We start from the raw sequence: 25,142 nt of genomic DNA, 5'->3' as shown, positions 1-25,142 counted from the left end.
TCAAAGCCCAATAAAATCGGCTCCTCTGCGCCGTAACCTATATAAAAAATCGCTCACCCGAATGGAGGACGCCCAGCTCCGCTCTAATAGTAGCAATTAGCCATAGCCATAGATGCCGGCGCCGCCCTGGCGATCTCTTTCTGAAAGTCTCGATACTCCATTTCTAAATCTTCTCCCTCTCCCATCCTGACAAAAAAAAGCAGCAGCAGCATGGATCCAGAAACAACCGACCTTCCTACTCCATGTACATCTTCCGCAGCGGTCGTTAATCGTCTTCGCCAGTCCCTCTCCTCATGCTCCCAGGCGTGCTTACTCCTTCACTCTCCACTTCTTTTCTTCTTTCCTTCCTTCCTTCCTTCCTGCTGCTTCTACTAATTTTCAGTTTCCAACTTCTTCTTTTTTTGAAAATTTTTTTTTTCCCCTGCTGCAGTTGATTCAAACCGGCGTTGATTTCCGCAAGTCCGAGCAATCTTTGTCGGACCTCGTTCTTTTCCTCAACTCCATCTCCGACTCTTTTGTCAGGGAACCAGAAAACCAAGACTTGGAGAATGCCTCTTTTCAAATTCTCACTGAAATTCGTCTCTTCATTACCTCTTCTTCAGTGGACCAGGTGCTTTTCATTTCTTTCCCAAATTTTTTCCAAGGGAAAAAAAAGAGTAAAGTTACTAGTACAGCTCTAACAACTGTAATTCTTTGCAAAGATGTAATCTTTTGTTTGTACTATTTATCCTTTTTTTTTGTCCTTCAGTGTTCTTGTACTTATTATTCATTGAACGGAGTGTCATCGTGCAGCAGGCTGTTATTGACGCTCTATCATTTGAGTTGCCAAAGACCGCTGCTAGGTTCGCCTGTGTATCTCCAAGGTGTATGGAGTTTGCTCAATCCATTGTGGATTGTTTTACTGACAAGTGTAGTCCTCGCGATATGCTTTCCATTCTCTGTGAGGTTTGTATATATTCATGCCCTACACTCTCGCCGTGCCCGACTCAGCCCCATAAGTTTCACCCTTCTTTTCTCACTCACTCGTTTTGTTTTTTTGTGCTTTTTTCCTATGTGCGGATTAACTTGGATCAACCTACTAAGGATGAATGCTATTTCTATCTCAGATCTTAGGCAGAAATGCCTACCATTTGATAGGGTTTCATTTCTGCAACACCAGCTAAATCTGTAATAAGATTCCTGTTGGAAACAATACCAAGTGTAGGAGTGCTTTATCTGAATTGAATCTTCATTCTTTTGGATGTACATTGGGATCCAAGATGGCCCATTTTATAAATATGATTATGTTGCCTTCAGTATATTTGAACTCTTGTAGTGGTATTGAGTTTTTCCACTTGGTCACTGATACTTGTAAATTATCAGCATATACTGTATTGCAGTTTCTTTATGAACGTTTATGATTACACAGGCAATAGGTTCTCCTAGGGATGCGTTCACGGTGCCAAGTTATTTCGCTCCTCTACTAAGTGGCTTTCCAAAAGGTAAAGTCATCTATGGCTCTTGACTTTTGTACTAATTGCCGTCTAATCAATGATATAACTGGCCTTTTCCTGGGATCTCTTAATTCATACCTATGTATCTGGAAAATTTTTCTGACTGCTGATGCATGACCTTTGGTTAACCTGTTTTTCAAGCTGAATGTATATTGTCTCTAGGTAATTAACTTTCTATGTCTCATGGCCACATGATCCAGCTTGACGATTTTCAGTTACTTTGACGATGTTTATTTTCCATGTCTGGCTTCAAATTCTCAAGTTGTTATCTTTCCGCTGGATTCAATTGACTTTTACTTTTTAACTACATCTTTGCTTTCTATGAAATACTTTAGGCGCTATGATGATTTGTTCATTTGGGTCATAAACTTGTTTTTGGGTGTCAGTTTTTGTTTCAATAAGGAAGAGGCAATTTGAGCAAGTAAAAGCTGCAGTTCCCGTTATTCTTAATGCTTTGAAGGCAATAGTACTAGATTCAGATGATGAGGATGCAGATCTTGGCGATATTTTCCACAAAGCAAATTGCATTGCTGATTCTATGAAAGCAGTTTGTCTAGAGTTGGTCTGTGATGCTTTTGAATTAATCGTAATTTGGATTATTCCGATGTCTTGATTACTTCTTGATGGTACAACTGTGTATGGCAGGAAGGCAAGGACAATGAGAAACTCTGTGCGTTATTGGGCCTATTTGTCTTGCAGATCACGGTCGATTCAACTTTTAGTTGCATCTTAAAAGTTTCTAGCAGTTTTTAGTTTTTCTTTCTACTTTTCGTATGTTTGATTTGGCCTTGGTGATCCAGTTTTTCATCTCTATAGCATAATGGTCATTCTCAATGTTTGCAGGCCCTTGCTTCAATGGGCATTGAATATAGGCTTGCACACTCTTCTCCTTTGGTGCTAAAGCTGTCACACTTCCTTCAGTGTTGTGGTTTATCATATCTTGGTTTGATAATGGGGACAGATGTTGAAAAACTTTTGGGCATTGCTGTGGGAGGTACTGAATTAAGGTTCTCTTATTGCTACATCTGGTGCTTCATTTTGTCACTCAGTGCACCTGTAAATCTACAGATGGTGGAGATGATTTGGAGGGTTGTTTCTCTGACATCTGGCTTGGCGCGTCAATTTTAGGTTCAATCTAGCAGTCTATAGAGTTTTTCTTTTGCTTCTCATCTTTTAGCTTATGTTGCTAGGATTGTTAATAAATGCTACCATTGTTGATTTCTCTCTGGATATGTTCACACAGTAATTTGGGGTTACAAGTCAAATGAGGTTGCTTTGGCTGCTGGGGCAGATTTGGTGGCACTCAAGGACGAACTTCAAAGTAGCCGGATTAAAAGATGGCATGCAGTGGGCATGTTAAAGCATGTACTATTGTGCTTATATCTGCCATTGGAGTTGAAGAAGGATGCCATTAACTTCCTGCTAAGCATTATGCATGCAAAGTTATCCCAGATGCCTAATGATGAAAATGAAGACTACTCAACTTATATGCCAACTCTTTGTTCTGCTTTGCAGGTAGCTATTTGGTGTTTACAGTTCCAGTGTACTATTTGTCCTTTTTGTGTTTCTTTGCTAACAGTTGAGGCACAGTGTAGGCTATTCAAGTGGTAATTATGTATGCAACAGATGTAATCCTACGGAAGAATGCTTTTGCAGCATTCAAAGAGGTTTGTTCTTGTGTCTTTATTTGCTTTTGTGGTACCAATGCAAAGCTTTGGATCTTATGCCCGAGCCAAATTTTTCTACAGCAAGAAAAGCCAAGAAATTAGAGATTTTTGTTCTGTGTGGTTAGGATAAAAATTTCTTGTTCAACTGCAAATATTTAAAAAATTATTTGGGATAGAAAAGTTCCAAAAAAATTTTCCTTACATGAATCTTTAAAAGAAGTTGTTGATAGCATGTCATTTCCATCATAAACAGTATCAGTAGACAATGTTTAGTATGACTACACGCACCAATAGTATCCTCCTATCGCTTCATCCCTCGCTTCATCCCTCCCTCCATGCGCCTAGCAAAATTAGTACAAACTGGGAGGTTTATTGACTTCTATATGTGGCTCACCTCCCCCATGAACTGTGCGTACTCCTTATACTGCCACCCATGACTCTCACCAATTACATGATCTTGTATACAATTGCCACAAATTTGAACTGATGCCCATTGCTCTGGAGTGTTTATGTATAATTTGTAGTTTTAACGTGCTGATCTTTGATCTGTTGCTTCATATTACTAGTTACTTGCAGATTGTCCAACTTCCCTAAGATTTGACATTTTAAGGGCATTAATAAAAGATGGCGACTCTTCTTCCATGGTAAGTGCTTGACAATTCAGATGTGCTTTTGCAATATAACAGTATAACTCATCTTTATAAAGTATTCTGGTGGATCTAATTTTCCTGTTTAGTCTGTACTTGTAATTACACACACACATGCATGCATGTATCAACACACACACATATTCTTAAAATTAATACATGTAAACATTCCTGTATGTATATGCACCTATCAACAATTTTACGTTTCTTGTTGAATGATGAAGATTGCAGTGCTTCTGGACTGTGTTAGGGAGGAAGTGCGCCTAGAAAGTACCAAAAGTCCACCTGCAAGCAAAGTCTCAAAAGCAGAAAGCGAAGGCTCTCAAGGCACTATTTTTTGGAGTTCGAGTGCCCTTGAATTGGTGGAGCTGGTTTTGAGGCCTCCAGGGGGAGGGCCTCCATCGCTTCCAGAGCACAGTGATGCAGTAAGACTCTCCCTCCCTCCTTTCCTTCTACTGTTTTACTTTTACATGTCCAAAAGAGATGATTTTCTCTTCTAGACAGTTATCAACATTCATCTTCTACCATTTTGCTTAATGGGTTTGCCTGATGCTGTGTGACAAAATAAGTTTTCAGGTACTGCAGAACAGACCTAACCAATCAACATTGGTTGATTATGCTGCCTTCAAACTCAGTTCACAAAGTCCGTGATCAAAAGTACTTCTATGCCACTTGTCAAAAATCTGACCAGATACGGTTTTCTTGCTTCTCTTTCATGCAGGTTCTTTCTGCTCTCAATCTCTACAGATTCATTTTGATCAAGGAATCGACTGGTAATTTTTAATATATATAGTTTTTTTTTTTGGGGGTAAGATAATGGAAATTTGTCTTCATGGGATGTTTACCGCCGCATGTTATTAGATCTTTGTTTTATTTTGTTTGCTGTGCCAGAAGATTTGAGATACAAATTGTAGACATGCTTGGAAGTCGATTTTAGTGGTTTCCTTCTTTTCTTTATAGAATTATATTTCTGTATATGGTCTGGGGTTGATTACATTTAGCCAAATTACATATCAGACCCTGAGTTTTGGCCATATTACCAAACAACCCTTCAAAAAATATTTATAACAACTAGCCGCTTCTCGTTCGTCAACGTGCATTGACCGTTTGAAAATTAACTTGGTCAGCAAAAATTCAAACTGAATGTTCCGAAATGTCCGTTGGTAATTAACCTAACCCTCATCCCCCCCTTCCTGTATTCTTCCCTTCCAAACGAAAAACCCCAAGTGGCCATGAAATCTGTCAGGAAAGCTTTGCAAACGAGCCATAACTGCCTGAAGCGACCAACCTCATCATTTAATACAAGTCAAATATGTTGTCCAGGTCAGATATAACACAACCTGAGAAGGTGATTTCAAGAACAAGCATCAATCACCTTGGAAAAAATAAAAAACAAAAAAATCCAATGAAGCCACTATTGTGCTGTTATGGTGGAATTCATCCCAGCTTCAAAAAGGGATGTGAAAAAGAACCCTTTAATGCCTAGAATCAAATTTCACATGAGTGCCCATATTCAATTGATAACACAACAGAACATGAACATCTTCTAGTAATCTTTCTTTCTTCATTTATTTTCGTTTTTTTTGGCCAAAGAATGCTTTTTTAATATCTTTCATTTGCTTCTGAAATCTTTTTAAGCAGAGCATTTTTTGTCATTTTGTAGCATCAGTTAACAAGAGTTTAGAAGCCGTTACTGACAAGGCCGGGGGGGGGTATATGTAATTTAGTGAAATCACGTGGTTTGTTTGGTAATATGGACAGACCTCAAGGGAGCTAAATGTAATTAATCCTATGGTCTGTGAAGTCTGGCTTCTTATTCTACCCAATTACTCCCCTTCAGTTGCCATTTCTTGGTATGAAGGTGACAGATTTCGTTTTGTTTCGATCCGAGAATGGTCTCGTAAGGAGGGGTCGGGAAGGAAGTTGGTGATTTAAGTCTGGTGAACCCTTGGTTCCTATCTTTCTTATCTTGTTACTTGATACCTGCATGCTTTTATGGATCCAAACTTTGCTGACGTGCTCTGAATGGCGAATTTGGTTTGCATACTTTTTGCAATTTGATTCCTCATCTTACTACTGCAAGGATACCTGAAACAGGAAAAAGCAACAATACCGGGGTGCTTTCCAGGGACAGCTTGGTGAAGGCTCACAGTGAATGGCTTCTGCCTCTCCGGACTTTAGTGACAAGAATGATGGCTGAAGCTCAATGTGGCTGTGACGAACTAGCATTGTGTGGCTTGAATCCGGTTGAGGTTGTCTTGTATCGTTGTATCGAACTTGTTGAAGAACTTACGTAGTGTGTCACGAAGAGCATGATTACCACCCCTTCCCCCTACCAACCTGTTTTGCTCAATCCTTTTCACCTTCTCTAAGGTTAATCTTTATGCCTTCCCCCTGCTTTTGAGAACAATGTGCTGACATTATTGGTTTTTTGGGATTTTTTTTTTCTTTCTTTGTGGGCTTTTTTGGGTGCTGCTGCATTATCACTTGTAAAAGTACATTCAAAAACCTTCAAATGCGAAGTTAAAGGCCTTCTAATGTGTGTCTGGCTTGCATTATTGTCACTTGTAACTGTGAGCGTAGACGTTCAGTGCCGAAGAAGTCGTCTCCAACTCCAAGATCCGTCTTTAAGAGAGAGTCCTCATTTCTGAAAGCAAGCTTTGCAATCACCAACATGGTTCAAAGTCGCGGTCGCGGATTGGACAGTTTCACATCGGTCTCGACATATCGGTCGCGGTCTAGGCGAGACGCGAATTTTTGAAATATTTAATATTCTAAAAATTGTAAAAAATATGATAAACAAAAATAATTAAAAAATTAGAAAAAAAAATAAAAATTCGAGTTGATTCGGAATGACTCGATGTGATTCGGTCGTTTTAACCCTTCACGATGACGTTTTGACGAGTTGAATATCTCGGTATCGTTTCGTCACAGTATCATATCGGTGAGGGCCGAGACGGTGACTACTCGGCCGAGTTTTCGAACCATGATCACCAACCAAACTGCTGTGGTAGGTTCCGTTCATCTACAAATCTTTCTTTCTAAAAGAATAGACTGCTTTGGTTTAGCTCCAAATCCAACTCGGAATGGCAGAAAGAATGGAGAAAAGTAGAAAACGGAATAGGAGAATTTATTATGAGCGGTCTGCATCTGCGTGTGTCCGTGGGGGGCTGCTGCATCCGTACGTGCTCCTCCGAAGTCGGTTAAAAATTCCATGGGTACTATACTAGATTTTAGATAAACAAATCTGTCAAATTCGACTATATTCTGCAAGTAATATATGCATGCCATTTTACCTATAAAAAAAAAAAAAAAGAATTTCTACTGCATTTGGTCCACACCAAGAGTTTCACCAAACCAAATACAGCCCTCCCCAGTCAGTCCCGCCGGGGAAAAGAAAAAAAAAATGAAAAAACTTAGAAATCCTCTACAAAATGTCAAAATTTTCTACATACCTAAAAGCATACTACTATTAAATTTCTAAACTAGTCAGTGTGACCTTCTGGGCTGATGACTCATCAGCGGCCTCCTCCTACAATTGGTCAGAGAGAAGATAAACTGGGACCTTCTGTTCCTCACTCGTTCATCAGCTTCGAGAAGATCTTTCTCAGAGAGTAATTTACAAGGGACCTCCTTTGCCTCAGCAAAGTTCAGAAACAGCTATATATTTGATGCATCAAGACGGCCACTGGTAAAAAAGCATGGCCCCCTTGCTTCAGAACATAAAAGGAAATTTGCTTTTTTCCTTCAATTGAATTGCATGCAAAACTTCAGGGCCAAACTCTTCCTCTGATGGCGTCACATTTAAATCAGGTAGGACAAAGCAACTCTCCTGCAAATCAACATCCGTTTCTACTCTGCTGGAACCTGATGATACAAACCCATCCTGCACTGCAAATCGTGGCATGGATGGATGATGAGCGTGGTCACCGGTTGATACTTCCATCTGACTGCACTTAATAGGATCCACAACCTGTCCGTCACCCCCTGTTGTTCCGCACATCTCACCTGACGTTTGTAGATTTAGGTCAATCTGCAAAATCAGCAAATGCAGCAGAATTACCCAACTCTCCAGAGAGATTTTCTAAAAGTAGGATGGCATTTTATCTTCCTAAAAATCACCAGAATATTGAGGATGGCCGAAACAGAATCAACTTTTTTTTTTTTTAAAAAAAAAAATGAACTTGAACACAGCAAAGTAGAGCAGAACGTACCTTGAATCTCTTCAGGTTCTCACTCCTGGCTTTCTGTTCCTCGAGTGTGACGTGCAAGGATGCCAGTTCCTAGTAAAACAAATAACAGAAATTCAGACTAACGGTAGATATAAAAACTCCAGAATAGTAGGGAGGGAGGATAGGCAGTCATGAATAACGGAGGTAAGGGAAGGGAACATACCCTCTTAAGAGTCACTCTCTCCTTCAATAGCAAATCCTCTTCCTCTTTAAGCTCCGCGAATGTCTAAAAAATGGGAAAAAGTGTTCCCTATTAGAAAATGAATGAACGAGGGTATAAAAGTAGTTTTGATGCGTAGATGGGAATGCAATCGGAGTTACTTATTATGAGGTTCCCAAAAAATGAAGGAATTATTACCCTCTTCTTCTTTGATTTCTTGTTGTTACTGTAGACGTTGGCGGCGTCAATGGCAAAAGCACCCTGCAAAATACACAAATATCATACACCATGATCAGAGACATGGGAGAAGACTAGCAATTAGTACGTGGGGAAAAAAAATCACCAACCGATTCAACCGTGGATTGGAAAAGAAGGAAGTGAATATATCTAACAAAAGAAAGCTAAGCAGAGCAGCGTCAGGAGGAAGCCAGCCCATGTAACAATCCTCCATACAGAGTCAGAGTGCGTAATAATCCATCCCAAAATGAAAAGAAACAGAGAGGAGCCGACAGTGTGGGTGGTCGACATCTGGGAAAGCCGAAAGGGAGAAAAGTTGAAAGTTGGACTACTGTGTTACATGGATAAGGAATGGAGTTGGGATTGTGAAATACACAAAGAGGGAGAGGGGGAGAGATCCGAGAATCTTATTAGATATTAGCTTAGGAATCAGGCTTTAACAGACTGTTTCACTCCTCTTTTTTTTTGTTTACTTTTTGGACACCAGATAAGATTCTCAGACATCCGTTAATCACAAGTCACCCTCCCGGAGAATTCATTTTCATTCCACTGATTAGTTATTACTCTTTTCAAGTGGATGGAAAACCAACTTCATTAATATCATCGTGTAGTACTTGGACGACGCCAGCGTCTGCTCTTCGTCAAAATCTAGACTCGTTATATATATATATGTATATATGGCCGTGACGGAGTGGGGGACCACCCTGACCCTGTCATCACCAATCATCCCCTCCCCCCCAGGGACTAAAGGAAGATAATTTTAGTACACCGCACAAGTCAGCAGAACTCAGAAGAAGAAGAGGAGGAGGAGGAGGAGGACGACGTCGTCCAGCAGGTACTTAGTACTACTACTACTCATCATAAGATGACACACCACACCTCCCATTTGTAGAAAACTCCTACTCATCTTTGTGACCAATGGACCCCTCATCACTAGTCTCTCCTGCGCTTTAAGAAACTTCCTCGCCCGATCCGCCCCCAAAAATAAAAATAAAAAACCACTCCGACTTCCCCTTCCGGCCATCAACGCCTCCATTTCTCATTCCCACCACATGCTCTAATGTCGTTCCCCTTCCGAGAAAGTTAGACTCAACTGGGAAAAGAGAGAGGCAAAAAAATACACTACCATTAAAAGGTCGAAAGTAGGTACTACTAGTTTTTTGTTTTTACACCAAACCGGATTTTATTGAAATAAATAAAAAAAAACCGGCAATTGGCGGATTGGAGAATCAACAATAATAGAGTAGTGTGTGTGGATCCACTTTCAGTTTCTCATAGCTGATAATAATAAAAGAAAGAAAATCCAAGCTCAGAAGCTGCTGCTGCTGCTCCTCCTCATTATCTATCTATCTCACGTGAGGGAATCTTAACCTCCCCCAGACCCAGACCATTTTCGTCCCCATCCAATTCATACCAGCAACCAATATATTACACCCACTACCCCTACTTAAATACGTACTAGTGTGATATATATCACTCAAACCCCCACTTAAAACTGACCGCACCACCAAATCCTCCCCCCCCCCAACACGCGAACTCCGCCGGACTCCCAGATCCAGTCCAAATTCTGCCATGACAACCTAATCTGACCAAAATGCCCTCCCCCCACGGGTATTGGTCAAAAAACAAGGTGGTCACTCTCGTCAACTCAGCTGCTAATTACCAACTTTACCCCTCCTCCTTCCTCATTTAACACCCCACACCCCCCCCCCCAAAAAAAATCAAATAGTAATAAAAGCAAAAGAAACAGAAATCGACAACGACCCCCAGACCGATAAGCTGATTGAGATTGCGCTAAATACTCGGATGAACCGCCATGACTCAACAAACCCCCTCCACCCTTCCCTCCCTCCTTCCTTAAAAAAAAAAAAAAAAAAAAGTCCCTCCCTAATCCAATCTCAGACTCTACTAATCTCCCACATAGCGGTATTGGGAAGAAACCCACAAGGAAGCGTATTCCAATGGCCCCTTGTTGGCTCTCAGAATTTTTGAAAAAAAAAAAAAGCCGAAATAAATGGGGCTTTCAATTGCGGGAAAAATGGGAAAGGAATGTCCTTTCGGCTTCTTGAAAGCTAGAAAAGATAAATAAAGAAACTCCCAGACTCCCACCACCTCCCCACACCCACACCCCAAAAAAAACCAACCAACCAACCATAACTCCGTAAGGGCAGTTTAGTCAGCCGCTGTGACCTGGGTGAAAATTTTTTCACCACCCCCCTGTCCAGTGTCCACCCAAACCACTACTGACATCAGATCCTAACCCAGATAGGGGTTGCTCATTCCCGGAAAGCTGACGTCAAAACCTGGGAAACTAAAAAAAAGAACCAGGGGTTGCTCATTGAATACTGGTACCAGCAGAATAACGAAGGAGATGGAATAAAACCCAATGACAGGAGCTACTGATCGGAAAAGCTAGAGTTTCAGAAAACACAGCTCAAAAAACACACAGTCATCGGTGCTCGAATAGGTCCGAGAGGAAGATGACCCAAAAAAGACCCAATTACGGATATTTTGTCGAGAAGGAATAAGCGGGTAGGTCAGTTAAAGGACCAGCAGGCCAGAAACCTGAGCCGTCGTAGAAACTCGGACGAGAATCCAGGCAGAGGAGAGAGAGGGAGAGGGAGAGGGAAGGAGATGATACAAACCTTGGATCTGGATGGATCGGAGGAGGAGGAGGAGGTGGAGAGCAGGGGGCGGGTGGAGCAGTCGTCATAGGCACCGTCGCTGGGGGAGGCAGCGCCGCCGCTCCAGGAGAGAGGCGTGGTGGGGCTACACCTGGTGGTAGTAGGAGCAGTATTGGTGGTGGAGTCCTTCTTGGTGGCGGTGGGCTTGGACCTGGGCTGGCGGTGGCCCCATCCAAACGGGAGGCAGAGCGGCTTGGGCGGCTGGCAGGAAAAGGAGGAGGAAGAAGGTGAAGAAGATTGCTTGAGACGAGAAAGAAGCTCGGCCACGACGGAGTCATCGAATAACGCAGCGGTGACCCAGTCGTCCTTCATATTAAAATCTAAACTCTTCGAGCTCCAAGGGACTGAGGTGGTGGATGCCGGAGTGGTGGTGAGACGCAGGAGAGGAGGAGGAAGAGTTAAGTAAAGCGGATACGGAGTAATTACATGGACAGGGAAGAAGAGGAGGGTGGCCGGGGGTGGAGGGAGACAGACGAGAGAGAATGTGGGGATGAGGAGAGGGGCGTGGTTTGCATAGAATATATATACTCCTCCTGCGACTACTAGGAGAGTGAAGGGATTGTGGCTTGTTTTTGTGTGGGTGGGGAGGGGGAGGGGGAGGGGAAGAGGGGGCAACCGGGCAAAGTGAATGAAATGAATTGTGTGTTTGTTACTTACTACTACTACCTGTTACGTGTGTGTCTTTTTATGCAATTTTTTTTTTTTTTATTTTTTCTCGGGAAAGGTGTTATGCAATTTGTTTATTACAGTAGTATAATATTACTACTATTACCTTCCATTTTTTTTCCCAACTAGCACCACTACTTACTAGTGCTAGTATTTCATTTCTATATTTGAAAACGTTACTTGTATTATTATTATTATTTTTATTATATAGTTTTCATTTATCAAATTATATGATATAATAAATGGTAAGTGTATAAATAATAAAATATGGAGTGCATATATCAATATTTTTCACTACATTCCTAATACTAGCATTAAGATAAAATCTAGTCTACAGTTCTAATGCACATATAATTATAGAATCTCGAAAAAGTATACTATATAATAATAATGACGATGTAATTTCTATGAAGTGAAAAAAGATATAATAACTAATAAGTAGTGTATACATAAAATTTGTCTTAATATATATATATAGCAATCAAAACATGCTTCTTGTAGTAGTGCAAAGCGTGAGTTGTATACTGAAGAACAGACTTCATTATAGTATTTGTTATGCTATTTACGACGTTATGATATATATTTTTTTTTAAAATAAAATAAAATAAATTTCTCCAAGCAAATTATGCATGGCATGGGTTGTTTGTGCAAATTTTGGTTGTTGATTGGCGCAGAAGGGAACTAAAAGGGCTGAGTGATGTCATGTGGCGGTGGGGGGCTATGGTTCGGCTTTCGGAGTCGGGAGGTGACCAATAGATGGACCGAGACAATTCTACTTCTCGGGTTTCTTTCTTTCTGGGTTTGTTTGCAGGCTTTTTGGTTGGTAATTACTACTACGTTACAATACTAGTAATATATTTCTTTCTTTCTGTAATATAATTGGGTGCTGACAAAAGAAAGATTAAAATAACGGCAGTTGGTTTCCATGTTTAGTGTCGTTTTTTTCCTTGAGAACAGCTTTTACGACTAAACAAAATAAATTATTGATTTCTTTTTTTCATCATTGGTCCAAAATATATAAAAAGTCACCAATAGACATTTGCCACGTAGCCTACTAGCAGCATTATTTTTAAAATACCAGTAATAGATACGCCGACAATATATATATATATTCAAAATCATTTTCTTATCATAGTAATAGAAAAGAGAGAAAATTAAACATCAACAAGTTTATCGTTGATGATGCAATTAAATCTCTTAACCTTTTGAATAAAATTTGTTGCAAATATTATTATCTATGTACTCAATAAGAATCTAAATGCCATGTCATCATAAATTTCTCTAATTTTTTTCCAATGGAACTATTTCTTTAGGTTTTATATAGCCATTCAAGAAATATGTTATTGTATTTCACACTTTCTTTGATTTATGCATTTCAGCTATAAGCATCGTACAGCTTTAGGAAGCACCTTTATAAGATAGGGAAAAAAAATATTATTATAATACCAAACTAATATATATATATATATAACTTGGTAGAAATGGTACTTAACTGTAAAGGTTAATTACTTCAAAAATCAAACTACACAAAAGTGATATATTTATAAAAGAATATCTTTATATCATGTGACCTTAGTATGGTTTTTTTTTTCATTCAATAAATCATTCCATATCCTCACTTAAATGTACCATTATCCACAAATCTATTATTTAAAGGCATTTTATCGAAATTTTAGATGGAAAGCTTAATAGAATGGTTGATTTTTTTTTATTTTATTTTTCCCATAGAGGGGCAAACCATACAGATATTTTGATTCCAAGGGCAAAGTGTTACTTGATTGCAGTTTAGGAGTGGCCAGTGTAATTTAACCCTAATCTCACTATATATATATTGAGAGAGGAAGGGATATAGTAGTGTAAACTTTTTTTTTTTGGTAATTTTTTTATTTACCCTCACACTAAAAATGTAAATACTAGTAGACACCTCCAATAATAGCCAATAACTTCCTTTTCTTTTTATGTTTCTGCTTAACGACGCAAAAAGAAAAAAATCACATTACATAATAATTACGGGAGCCAACACTCTTATAGTATAGTTATGGGGGACATCAGGGAGAGGAAAGAGTGCAAGCGGAAAACGGCAAGAGTAGTAGAGTAGCGTATAAATAGGTGGTGATTTTCGCAGTTAGTGGTTGCATCCTCTATTTGCTTATTCTTTTTGCTTTGGAGTTCTCTTCGTCTCCAACCTCAAATGCCAGTCACGCTCTCCACATTTCCAGGCGATCTCACCTTCTTCCTCTTTGCCTTCTCATCTTCATCCTTCCCTGAAGCCAAACATATAATGGAAATGTACTGCTGCTAAATCGATCATTTTGCAAATCTCATCCGATAGATATTGTATAAATCAGTCCCTTCAAGATCTAGTCCTTTTCTTTTTCTTTTTTTTTGCTTTTTTTTTGGGGGGGTATATCTTCGCAGTAGTAGTAGTTGTTTCAGATCCTCGGAAGTCGGGTGATACATGCATGATGGGTTTGTTGGATCAATACGATACCACCAAAAGGGTGCAACTGCTCGTATTTGTTGCGTTCCTTCAATGTGCTGCTGGCTTTTATCTGCCGGGCAGCTTCCCTCACAAATATATGGTGGGCGACCAGTTATCCGTGAAAGTTAATTCCTTGACCTCAATTGAGACAGAAATCCCCTACGGCTACTACTCTTTGCCCTTCTGCAAACCCAAGGAGGGTGTCAAGGACAGCGCCGAGAATCTGGGTGAGCTCCTCATGGGAGACAGGATTGAGAACTCTCCCTATCGCTTTAAGATGCGCGTCAATGAGACTGATGTTTTCTTGTGTCAATCCGCCCCCTTATCTGCCGACGAATTCAAGATCCTCACGGAGAGGATTGACGAAATGTATCAGGTCAACATTAATCTCGATAACCTTCCTGCGATTCGTTACATGACTAAAGATGGCTACTTTCTCAGGTGGACAGGTTATCCCGTTGGTACTAGGGTGCAAGGTGATTATTACGTGTTTAACCATCTCAAGTTCACTGTTTTGATTCACAAGTACGAGAAGAATAACGTGGCTGGTGTGATTGGGACCGGAGACGGGGCTGAATTGATCACCACCAATGACCAGAATCTAACCACAGACTCTCCTGGTTACATGGTTGTGGGATTTGAAGTCGTGCCCTGCAGCGTTCAGCACGATTCTAAGCTGCTCAAGAATCTAACCACCTACTCTAAGTACCCTTCGCCAATTAAATGCGAACCGGACAAAGTAAGCATGCCTGTGAAGGAAGCTCAGCCGCTTACTTTCAGCTATGAGGTCTCTTTCGTCGAGAGCGATATCAGGTGGCCGTCGAGATGGGATGCATATCTGAAGATGGAAGGTGCAAGGGTTCATTGGTTCTCCATCCTTAACTCCCTCATGGTCATCGCTTTCCTAGCTGGAATAGTTCTCGTCATTTTTTTGAGAACCATTCGGAGGGATCTTGCTCGGTACGAAGAGCTTGACAAGGAGGCTCAGGCGCAGCTGAACGAGGAACTATCCGGATGGAAGCTAGTTGTTGGTGATGTTTTTCGCGCACCGGACAATGCAGAATTTTTATGCGTAGTGGTTGCCGATGGGTGTCGAATTCTAGGAATGGCAGTTGTTACAATCTTCTTTGCTGCGATGGGATTCATGTCCCCTGCCTCTCGAGGAGCCCTGCTCACGGGCATGCTTTTGTTTTACATGTTCCTGGGCATTGTGGCTGGTTACGTGGCTGTTTGGCTGTTGAAGACATTTAAGTCGGGAGAATTGTCTGGGTGGTTTTCGGTTTCGTGGAGGGTTGCTTGTTTCTTCCCCGGAATTGCTTTTCTTATACTGACAATCCTGAATTTTCTCTTGTGGGGAAGCCACAGCACGGGGGCGATCCCAATTTCGACATTTGCAGTCCTGTTGTTGCTCTGGTTCTGCATATCCGTTCCCCTGACACTGGCGGGTGGATTTATCGGCACCAAATCTCCGAGACTCGAATACCCAGTTCGAACCAATCAGATTGCCCGCGAGATTCCGCCTCAAAGATTTCCTTCCTGGCTGCTAGCCTTCGGAGCAGGAACGCTTCCATTTGGAACCCTCTTCATCGAGCTCTTCTTTATCATGTCCAGCATCTGGCTTGGCCGCGTTTACTATGTATTTGGGTTTTTGCTCATCGTATTTTTCCTGTTAGTTGTGGTGTGTGCAGAAGTTTCTTTGGTCCTGACCTACATGAATCTTTGTGTGGAGGATTGGAGGTGGTGGTGGAAGTCGTTCTTTGCATCGGGTTCGGTTGCAGTTTACATCTTCCTCTACTCCGTAAATTATCTTGTTTTCGATCTCAAGAACCTGAGCGGACCAGTCTCTGCAATTCTGTATCTGGGCTACTCTCTCTTGATGGCCATAGCAGTAATGCTTGCAACTGGGGCCATCGGCTTCCTCTCTTCTTTCTTATTCGTGCATCGTCTCTTCTCCTCGGTGAAGATTGACTGATCAATTAAGCCCACAACCAACGTTTCACCATATGCCGGTTTGTATTTCGCTAGGTTAGGGAGGCAATAGCTAGCTTTCCAGAGCAGGGAAGCGCTTTGTGTAATGCGGTTCGGAAAATGCAAAACCACATGTCATTTATTGGGCAGCTGTGCTCATCACTGCTGCTGCTATTTGCCATCAAATTGGAACCATTGGATTGGATGTTTTTTTCCATCCGTAAGCCTTTGAGTTATTTGTCTGTCTTTTCTTTCTTTTGTGCTTCTGCTCTTGAATTTGGCATAACAAAATGTTTACTTTTCACTAGTTACTGTCACTCAAAAAAGTGTTGGACAGGAGGGTTCTGGGCAAACTCGCAAAGGTCAGTTCAAGTTTTTCTGACCAGTAGGAATAGGATATTGGATGTACAATTTCAGGAAGAAGATGAACCATTATTGATTATCAGCTGTTTCGATCCCAATTTTATCAAAGTGGCAAGCATATATATCTCAATGTTCAGTCTTGCTAAATTAGGAGTATTTAAATACAAATAAAATAAAAGCAGAAATGTTTTATGTCATAGTATTTATTTAGGACAATAAAGTCAACATAATAATTTTTTTCACTCCATTTTGCCATCTCAATATGGTTATACCAAACGTGTAAAAGAAATGCACATTCAATTCTGACTTCCGTTACCAAACACTGCAATGGCAAAGAAAGAAAAAAGGATGATAATTTTACAATTCCTTTTTATCTTTTCACCATAGCCCATTGCATCGGCGCTAGAAGCCCGGTAACCTCATCTCGCAAATTTCCTTCAGGGGCCCTGTTCCCGTTGTAACGCTTAAGGCGGTGAAGAGGGCGCATCGTCCGTAATCGCTCGACAGCTCCAGCATTTTCTATTTTATTCTTATTTCTGGATTAGTGTCCCGGCTGTCTCTTCCGGTAAGCAAACGACCTCTCCTCCTCTTTTTTTTTTTGCTCTTTATCTTGTGATTGTATTCACAGAAACCGCTAGTCCCTTCAAATTCTAAGGCAATCCAGCTAACAATTGCATTTGCTAATCAGTTGACTTGCTGATGACTTCGACTGTTATTAGTATATTACTTGTCTATTTTGTGTATTTAGTCCTTACTACGTGCTTTTCTGGTTTTGAATTCTCTATTTTCCCGTGAAAGTTAGTGGGTTTAGTTCAAAGCCAAACGCTTGAATGGGGAGAGTATGGGTTGGTGAAGTAGGATTTTCTGTTAGCAAAGATGTGATACTTTTCTTCCTATAGACTTGATAAATCAAGGGCTTAGGATATCTTTGGGATGATCCATATGCTTTATCTGGTTTCCAATCTAGCAATTAACTAAATTCCAACTCAATGTCTTCATAAACTTGCTAGCTCCTATTTCTGTAGGTGCAAATTATGATTTTTTGTTGGTTCATTGGATGACTATTACCTAAAAAAAAAAAAGAAAAAAACATTGGTGATTCATATAGATTAAGCAGAGTTTTCTTTCTAAGCTACTGTCTAATATTAGTAAAGCAATTACTTTTTCGTGTTCTGTAAGAGGAGGTTGTGTTGTCTCGTTCAACTTGTTAGATTTCAACACCCTCAGAATGTTTGGCATAATTTACTAAAACTTGAATATTTTTATGAGATAGCATGAGAATTTATGGCGCTGTTTGTTATCCCCAGGAGCTGAGCGATTCTGGAGATTTGACATGATTTTGTTCATGAGTTGAATTGTGACGCTTAAGATTTCTGCTGCCATCTTTCTTATTAGGAAGTTGCTATCTTGTGTTGATTAGTTAAACTGTGAAATTATGGCTTTTTAGCTTGTCTTGTGATTTCTACATTGATAGAAAGATTCCAGAAAGGATCTCTTTTGCCTCGTGTTCTTGAATTGACACTCATGATTAACATCTTTGGCCTTTTGTTATCATGAAGTGAGCATAGTGTTCAACTATTGAGCGAATGGTGGACTTAGGTGTTGACTATTGCTCATGTCCTCTACCCTTTTTTTTTCCCTCTCTGAAACAATAAGTGATTTTATTAATATTGTGTATGAACTATTGTGTTTTGTCTAGATATGCTTAGAGCATAATTGCTAATATGGTCAGTTCTATCACTATCTTCATTTCTAGACAAAACAAATGAGCATTCCACAAACATAGAGCATAAGCTACTGATGTCTTCTAGGTGGGAATATAAACTTATATCCTTGGATCTGTTGGTTCTAAGCATCTTCAACAAGTGTTGCTGTGGAATTCCTACTTGAATCTTCCTCCATTGCTGTTCTCTTGCCTTACATAATGCAAGTTTTATAGCCACTGCTTGGTCCATGAGCTTTTTTCTTGAGCTAAACTCTTTTAATGCCCATTGAGCTATCACTTGTTTGTTGCTGCTTTCTGCCATGATGCCAATTTCCATCTCACCCCTTTCTGCTTGCTGTTTCACAAACATATATCTGCTTCTGTGTCCTCTGTATCACACTTTTACTAAAAAACACTGAAGACTTTTCCGAATTATCATTTGACCTGATTCTTTCTCATACATTCTCAGAATTTCCTTCAACTAAGTGCTTCCTTAGGATCTGCCTTGCTGAATATCAGAGAATCATCTACAAAAAACAAGTGAGTTATTGATGGCCCTTGTCGACATATTCTTATCGCTGCGATTCTCTTTTCTTCCTCTGCTTTCTTAAGGAAATTAGTGAAGCATTCTCAGCATCGCAAAAAGAGATATGGAGACAAAACATTTCAGCTCCCCATTGATGTTCAAGGAGTATTTCACTATTGAGATGCAACTCATGATCCACTTGATCCATTGGTCAAAGAAGCCCGTCCTCTTCACTATCTCTTCCGAAAATCTCCATTTCACCCTGTCATATGCCTGACATATCTAGTTTCAGAGCAAAATATCCATCCTTTCCTTGCCTTTTATTTTTTTCATGGTGCAAAAATTCACGAGGAATAATGAATAATCTGCCTACCAGGAGCAAAAGCAGCCTGATTCCTACTGATGCAATCATTCAAAACCTTTTTGAGTCTATTGGAGAGTATTTTGGAAATGATTTACTGCAGGACTTTACAGAGACTTGTGGGTCTGTAGTGCCTAAAAGTAGTTGGGTTTTCCACTTTAGGAATTAAAGTGATCACGGTGTGATTCACAAATTTGAGCATAAGACCAGAATGGAAGAAAGTTTGGATGGCAGTAATTATATCATTCTTAATAATGTACCAGAATTTTGGGAAAAAGAGTGGGCTCATACCATCAATAGCTGGGGATTTGTTTTGGTTCATGGAGAAAACTGCATCCGTGGTTCCCTCTTCTTCTACCACTTTGGTTAAGTTGTCATTCATCTGCTGAGAAATTTTGTGTGATATCGCATCTAAACACTCCACCCCTAAGCTACTAAATAGCTGGTTGTAATAATTTGCAACTTCCTATCCTAGTTCCTCATCACTACATGTCCAAGATCCATGTTCTCTTTGTAGATTCTGCAATTCTGGGGATTGGCTTTTGCTGAGTACTCACCTTCCACTTTCTTCTACCAAGCATGTGCTTCATCATAGCCCACCGTTTTAACCTACATAAATATTCTTAAGGTATATCTCCATTAAATTTGTTTGGCCCTTAAAATGTGTAATTCAGGAAAAGCTTCCTAGTTTGGTTTGCCGAGTAAGATTCGGTAATATTTTTCATTTTTTCTATTATTCCTTGGCTGCAATATTTGGGTAAAGATTTAGCTGCCCATCAAGACATGTTTGCATAAAGCAAACGAAATAGTGTCTCCTTTGAATTGTAGCAAGGTGTAGTGGCTAGCTCATAAGCTTCATATGCCCCAAATGGTTATTTATGAATTTGATGAAATAAGCTCTACCTTGCTCAATCTCAATTTATTGATCAAATTTTATTGAAATGTACAGAAAAGGTGCGTGATCGATCATTAGAAAGGGATAATTATAATTATTTGAAGATGTACAATAACCTCTTAGTACAGGCATTGTTAGATCTTAGGCAGATCAATGCCTTTTAAACTGCATAGTTTCTAGAAACAATAGGTACTCATTTGAGCACATATTAAATACTTGTAATACTAGTAAAAGAAGTTCTATTGTTTGGTGCTTTGAAGGATATGGAAAGATGCTAAATTTGAAGCTTATAATCTGTTAAATTTGAAGGATATGGAAAGATGCTAAATTTTAAGCAATGGTGGTCCTGATTTTCTTCTATTTTCAGAATTAAGTTTTGCTTCTGTGCAGAAATTTAAGACTCTGCTCGGATGAGCAACCATGGTTCAAATGATTGCTCCTGTGTGCTGTTTGAAATATTCCCAATATCTTTAGCAAACTAATTGTCCCTGAGTTATTATGTTTGAGTAGGCTTTCTGATTCGTTAGGATTCCCTTCAGCTCTTTAAAGACTACTAGTTGCTTTGCTTTTCGATATCGAAATGCTTTTGCATAATTGTGCAAGTTTATTGATTTGGTTCTAAAATGCATGCAGTAGCTAATGGCATCTGAAAAAAGCCAGCCTGAAGAGCAGCTTGTATCTACAGCTGTTGACTCACATACATCTTCATGTAGAAAGCACAGGGCTGAAAATGCCACCTTCTTTGAAGACGTGAAGGATCACATTCATGACTTCATCCATGCTTCACTCGATGACCACAAAGCATGTTTTAAGAAAGGCATCCAGAAGGTTGATTCTAGCTTTTACTTTATTGCGATGCAATCTCTTTCGCCCTTGTGTTGCAATTGGTGCTTACTCATATTTTGTGCTATCAGATGTTTGGGATGTCAAAAGTTGGAGCAGAAAGGAGTTCAGAAGTAAAGGAGGTTGAAAGTTTTCTCCATCTAAGCACTTCAGTGTCTAAATGAAATAGATGTCAGTAGTGTCACTCAACTTGGATGTTTTCCAGTGTCAGTGGTGTCATTTGCTGTAACTCAAAACTGGCAGTTTGTCATTGCAGTACAGTTGTAGGATTTCAGGGAGTTGCAGAGAATAACAGATGTAAGAAAATAAAGATGAATGAAGTTATTGGAATATACTACTGCTGCACTGCAGCCATCGCCAAGATTCAGATTTTGCCAAATTTAGTGCAAGCTTTGGAAGACATTACACTGCTGACTAGTTCCAAGCTTCAACAAGATATGAAGTTAAAACTCGATCAGTGCGCATCTATCTATCTATAGGCTGGTTCTGAAAGGCCAGCAATTTGAACAAATAGAACCCCAGGAACGTGAGTTGCATTCAAGCATTAGAAATCTTGATCAGAGTGGTGAAACGTTAGTAGATCCAGACACCCGTTCTCCCTGTGGTGGAAGATGTATAGTACTAGTATAGCATATAGACTATATATATATATAGGAGAGGATAGAGGAAATCAACCAGTAAAAGACTACAACAGGACTCTCTTCTACTATAGAACTGGTAAAAAAACAAATACATAACCAACAGACTTTTACATAAGCACAAACAATGGAAATGGAGACTCGGTACTACACTACCATTCAATTTCAAGCCCCTATTAAACACCATACCATACCCATCTACAAGTGAAAAAGAACACCCTTAAAAGACTTGCTAAACAGCACAACAGGAGTCGAAAAGATCAGGTGGTAAACTTGCTAAAGACTTGGGTAAAAACGCTATACAAATACCTTGAAAATCTAGATGCCAATTCCGGCCGAGGCGACAAACTCTAATCTATAAGTTAGATAAAGGAATTAAAAGAGAGAAGAGGAGGCGGACAAGACTTTAATAAATTTGCTTTGGTGATTCGCCTTCCCCTTGAAAAAATAAAGGAAGTTACTGCGAATCGGAGCAAACAATCCCCCCCTCATCTTCAAATTCTTCATCAAAATCCCTTCTTTTTCTTTTTTAAACCAAGCATTCAGTGTCGGCCCGACCAATCAACTCATGACAGATCAAGCCTAAGAAGCCTCAGCAAATCGCTTGTAGCGTCATCATCGCTATTACTGTTAGTGGCGGTGTTGTCATCGTCCGTCAAGACGAGATTTTTCTTCCTGAAGAAGGCCGGGACGGGGAGAGAACTAGGCGGCGGCGAAGATATAAACGCGGATCCGGCGTAACAATCCGAGATCCGCTGGATCTGCTTCAATTCAGGCTCGGGGGCACTCAAGACGGCTAACTCGCGAGGAACTCCGGCGCCAATCTTCTTTTTCTTAGTAGTACTATTTGCAGGAGCTTTCTGAACTGGCGGTGACGGCGGCGGCTGCTGCTGCAGAGGAGTCAGATCTAAGGATGGCGGCGTCGTGGAGACGGGCAGCGCTTCGCCCCGCTTCAGAATCTTAAGGGGACCCACAATCACGGGACCGTTACCGGTGGGCTTGGAGGAAGGGGAGGAGTTACGGGGGTGATTACTTCGCTTCGAAGGCAAGGCGGTACTTTTCTGAGGACTTCTCTTCCGGCGATTGCAAGATCTACTAGGAGCCGGATGAAGATTCCGGCGGGTAGAGTGAGATTTCATAGCCGGAGAAATGAACTGGTGGCTACGATGATTATGGTTGAACAAGTCTTGTGGGTGAAGAACTGCTACACCTCCCATGGGTGTTTTTTTTTCCCAGTTCCAGCCAAAAAAAAATGTAAAATGAAAACAAAAAAAAAAGGCAAATAATAGCTTTTTAAACAGAAGCAAAATGAAATAAGAACAGAAAGAACTATAACTAGACGAACGACTGTTATTTACACGAAGGTATGAATGAAGGAGGAGGGTATGAAGAAATAGTCTGGCCTCTTCTGAAACAGGGTAGGCGGCCGGCGAGGGGGGGGGGGAGAAAGAGAGAGAGTAAACGGGAAGGAAAGATTTCTGTGAAGAAAATGATGACGTGGGAAAAGGTTGGAGGGCTTTGACAAATAAATAATGGACGCAAAGCAAAGGCGGTGTACCCTGTTACGTGTACGTCAATAAATGGATGAAAAGTAAACGTGGCCACGCAAGAGAGGTGACAATGGAGACTTGCCCTTTTCTACGCGTGTTTGACATTTATTCCAGTCGATTAATTGGAATAAATGTCCTGGGTGGGTCGGGTCACGGGTGAGTTGGAGTTGGATAATCAAAGTCGGTCGTCGAAGGCAGGGGAAGGCATAAGCCACAAAACAAACCGAGTTAAAAAAGTAGTGTGACAGGACGGACGACTGGAATCCTCCTCCTATTCCTACTTCCTACTACTACTACTCTACGACTAATAAAAAAATCATCAAATTCTTTGAGACGCTTAATGACATGACATCTTCGGCGAAACCAATCAGACAGTTTGGTTTGGTCGTGATGAAAGAAAGCTAACCCACCCACCATCAACCATCAGCGATCAGTCCTGGGGACTGGGGACTTTGGCATTTGTTTTGTTTGACATTTTGGAGTAATGCCAATTTAAAGGTAGAGCATTTGTTTTGTTTAAGGTAAGAGCATCTGTTTGTTTGGATTCTAAGGATGACTACTGACTTCTTTTTAATCCTCCACTGGATGATGATGATCGATGATTATTGAGTGCATCTCACAAAAGAAACAACCAAAGCGGATACGGTGGTGGGAAATGGGAAATGGCAGACCATCTAATCTAATCTACCTCTGCCTACTGCGCTAATTTCAGTTATCTTCCGGTTCCAATTTCAGTTAGAACTTAGAAGCTCCAGCGCCACCATGCATGATGCAACTGCTGCTGTCTGTGTAACCAACTTTGGCCTGTCCTGTCAATTGTCATGTTTTGGTTTTGGACTCAAATCAAATCCATCCCTTGTTCGATCGGATCAACCACCGTATTACCATGCATGCACTTACTTATTGATAGTTATTAGACAGCAGATATAGCTAGATCAACAAACCAAACATCCTTTTATTTTTGGAGAAAAACTTTTGTAGCCCCAGCTGTGACCTGATGGGTGGGAGCTAGCTTATCCATATATAGGAATTATTAGGATGGATAATGCAGTTTGGACTCTGCATGCATGCGCTCCTAAGTCCTAACTGACTGACTAACTTTTTTGTTTGCCTCCCCACAACATGCATATTCTTCTAGGGTATTTATTTGTACACATTCCAGCCCTGCCCACCTAATTCGGTTTCAATCCTCCGTTGTTCTAAAGTCTCATGACAATTAATGGGCGTACCAAAATTTTTTGCTACTGCATATTAGTAGTCTGTTGTATTACTACTACTCGGCATCCCTTTTAATTCTGCTACATAATCCTTAATCAACCTACAAAGCGTACTACTCGCATCGGATTTATTGCACATTACTTCTAATTATTACTAAAACATGCTATTTTCCATGGCCTTCCCTTGTTTACCTAATACTACTACTTAGGTACGTAGCTAAACATATATGAACCAAAAAATTCAAGGTCTCACATTTGAGTCAACCTCAATACCTCATTCAGCTTGCACCAACAAAATTCAACATTATTGAATTAAAGCTTCTGATTGGTTGAGGCATTTGAAAGAAAAGATTTTCCAACAGTTGGAGCAGGTAGTTCCACTAACGTGTGCGATGCTCTAATCCAACGAAGGCCCTTGAATAATGGAAGTTTATGGGTTGAAGTTTTACTACTCTCTTGATCAGTCACTTTGGCGTGGGAAAATCGTTTAAAACGTCTCTCATATTTTACAGAATGATTTTTTTTCATCCCTCACTTTTAAAAGTGTACTTCTACGTCCCTTACAAATTTACATCGGTTAAATTTGATCCCTATCTAGGTTTCCGACTAATTTTTTATCAGAATCTACCACGTGTCTTGCATGTGATCATTTTTTAAGGACAAATTTGTCAAATTAAAATTTACATAATCCGATCCATAGTCCCTCACTTTTCACAAAATGAATTTTTTTATCCCTAAAAAATGATCGGATTATGTAAGGGACTATAGATCGGATTATGTAAATTTTAATTTGACCAATGTGAATTTA

The 25,142-nt window shown here is 40.2% G+C and overlaps 5 protein-coding genes across 13 annotated transcripts; 3 read left to right on the top strand and 2 right to left on the bottom strand.

Moving 5' to 3' along the window:
* Nucleotides 1–67: 67 nt before the first annotated feature.
* On the top strand, nt 68–6,349 carry LOC113781046 (aberrant root formation protein 4). 6 transcript variants are annotated; one of them, XR_003469545.1, is made up of 14 exons: nt 69–303; nt 431–610; nt 793–945; nt 1,409–1,481; nt 1,880–2,055; nt 2,139–2,198; nt 2,337–2,487; nt 2,562–2,621; nt 2,737–3,008; nt 3,089–3,160; nt 3,727–3,804; nt 4,032–4,232; nt 4,384–4,528; nt 5,905–5,983. XR_003469545.1 is itself a non-coding variant. In XM_027326881.1 (14 exons), exons 1-14 carry the CDS (start codon nt 211–213, stop codon nt 6,102–6,104), a joined length of 1,818 nt encoding a protein of 605 aa, XP_027182682.1. In that variant the 5' UTR covers nt 76–210; the 3' UTR covers nt 6,105–6,349. The 6 variants fall into 6 exon arrangements, 3 of the variants coding, with proteins under 3 accessions (XP_027182682.1, XP_027182681.1, XP_027182683.1); XM_027326881.1 differs by lacking the exon at nt 4,384–4,528 and adding an exon at nt 4,529–4,580 and having other exon boundaries at nt 76–303; nt 796–945; nt 5,905–6,349; XM_027326880.1 differs by lacking the exon at nt 4,384–4,528 and adding an exon at nt 4,529–4,580 and having other exon boundaries at nt 76–303; nt 5,905–6,349.
* Nucleotides 6,350–7,107: 758 nt separating this feature from the next.
* Nucleotides 7,108–11,689, bottom strand: LOC113779236. The gene is made up of 5 exons (XM_027324768.1): nt 11,082–11,689; nt 8,398–8,460; nt 8,203–8,265; nt 8,022–8,090; nt 7,108–7,840 (listed from the first exon to the last, which is right to left on the bottom strand). Exons 1-5 carry the CDS (start codon nt 11,430–11,432, stop codon nt 7,523–7,525), a joined length of 864 nt encoding a protein of 287 aa, XP_027180569.1. The 5' UTR covers nt 11,433–11,689; the 3' UTR covers nt 7,108–7,522.
* Nucleotides 11,690–14,251: 2,562 nt separating this feature from the next.
* LOC113779354 (transmembrane 9 superfamily member 11-like) lies at nt 14,252–16,240 on the top strand. Its single transcript, XM_027324920.1, has one exon. The coding sequence runs from the start codon at nt 14,252–14,254 to the stop codon at nt 16,238–16,240; it is 1,989 nt and encodes a 662-aa protein (XP_027180721.1).
* A 670-nt stretch (nt 16,241–16,910) lies between these two features.
* Nucleotides 16,911–21,773, top strand: LOC113779572. Of its 4 annotated transcripts, none has more exons than XM_027325191.1 (4): nt 16,911–17,164; nt 18,774–18,844; nt 20,723–20,914; nt 21,001–21,773. In XM_027325191.1, exons 3-4 carry the CDS (start codon nt 20,726–20,728, stop codon nt 21,091–21,093), a joined length of 282 nt encoding a protein of 93 aa, XP_027180992.1. In that variant the 5' UTR covers nt 16,911–17,164; nt 18,774–18,844; nt 20,723–20,725; the 3' UTR covers nt 21,094–21,773. The 4 variants fall into 4 exon arrangements, with proteins under 4 accessions (XP_027180992.1, XP_027180993.1, XP_027180991.1 ...); XM_027325190.1 differs by having other exon boundaries at nt 16,912–17,164; nt 20,720–20,914; XM_027325192.1 differs by lacking the exon at nt 18,774–18,844.
* Nucleotides 21,774–22,133: 360 nt separating this feature from the next.
* LOC113779353 lies at nt 22,134–22,784 on the bottom strand. The gene has a single exon (XM_027324919.1). The coding sequence runs from the start codon at nt 22,782–22,784 to the stop codon at nt 22,134–22,136; it is 651 nt and encodes a 216-aa protein (XP_027180720.1).
* Nucleotides 22,785–25,142: the final 2,358 nt, after the last annotated feature.

Source organism: Coffea eugenioides, chromosome 8 (assembly GCF_003713205.1).
Source record: "Coffea eugenioides isolate CCC68of chromosome 8, Ceug_1.0, whole genome shotgun sequence".
In the NCBI taxonomy this organism is placed as follows: Eukaryota; Viridiplantae; Streptophyta; class Magnoliopsida; order Gentianales; family Rubiaceae; genus Coffea; species Coffea eugenioides.
This window is presented reverse-complemented; position numbering and strand designations above follow the sequence as displayed.

Excerpts from the sequence above, each read along its gene's own strand:
- LOC113781046 (XM_027326880.1), top strand. The coding sequence starts at position 211 with ATGGATCCAGAAACAACCGACCTTCCTACTCCATGTACATCTTCCGCA. Across the intron at positions 946-1,408 it reads TGCTTTCCATTCTCTGTGAG|GCAATAGGTTCTCCTAGGGA; the intron begins GTTTGTATATAT and ends ATGATTACACAG. Across the intron at positions 2,199-2,336 it reads TATTTGTCTTGCAGATCACG|GCCCTTGCTTCAATGGGCAT; the intron begins GTCGATTCAACT and ends CAATGTTTGCAG.
- LOC113779353 (XM_027324919.1), bottom strand. The coding sequence starts at position 22,784 with ATGGGAGGTGTAGCAGTTCTTCACCCACAAGACTTGTTCAACCATAAT.
- LOC113779236 (XM_027324768.1), bottom strand. The coding sequence starts at position 11,432 with ATGAAGGACGACTGGGTCACCGCTGCGTTATTCGATGACTCCGTCGTG. Across the intron at positions 8,091-8,202 it reads AGAGAGTGACTCTTAAGAGG|GAACTGGCATCCTTGCACGT; the intron begins GTATGTTCCCTT and ends TTGTTTTACTAG. Across the intron at positions 7,841-8,021 it reads AGAACCTGAAGAGATTCAAG|ATTGACCTAAATCTACAAAC; the intron begins GTACGTTCTGCT and ends CTGATTTTGCAG.
- LOC113779572 (XM_027325192.1), top strand. The coding sequence starts at position 20,726 with ATGGCATCTGAAAAAAGCCAGCCTGAAGAGCAGCTTGTATCTACAGCT. Across the intron at positions 20,915-21,000 it reads TTAAGAAAGGCATCCAGAAG|ATGTTTGGGATGTCAAAAGT; the intron begins GTTGATTCTAGC and ends TTGTGCTATCAG.
- LOC113779354 (XM_027324920.1), top strand. The coding sequence starts at position 14,252 with ATGGGTTTGTTGGATCAATACGATACCACCAAAAGGGTGCAACTGCTC.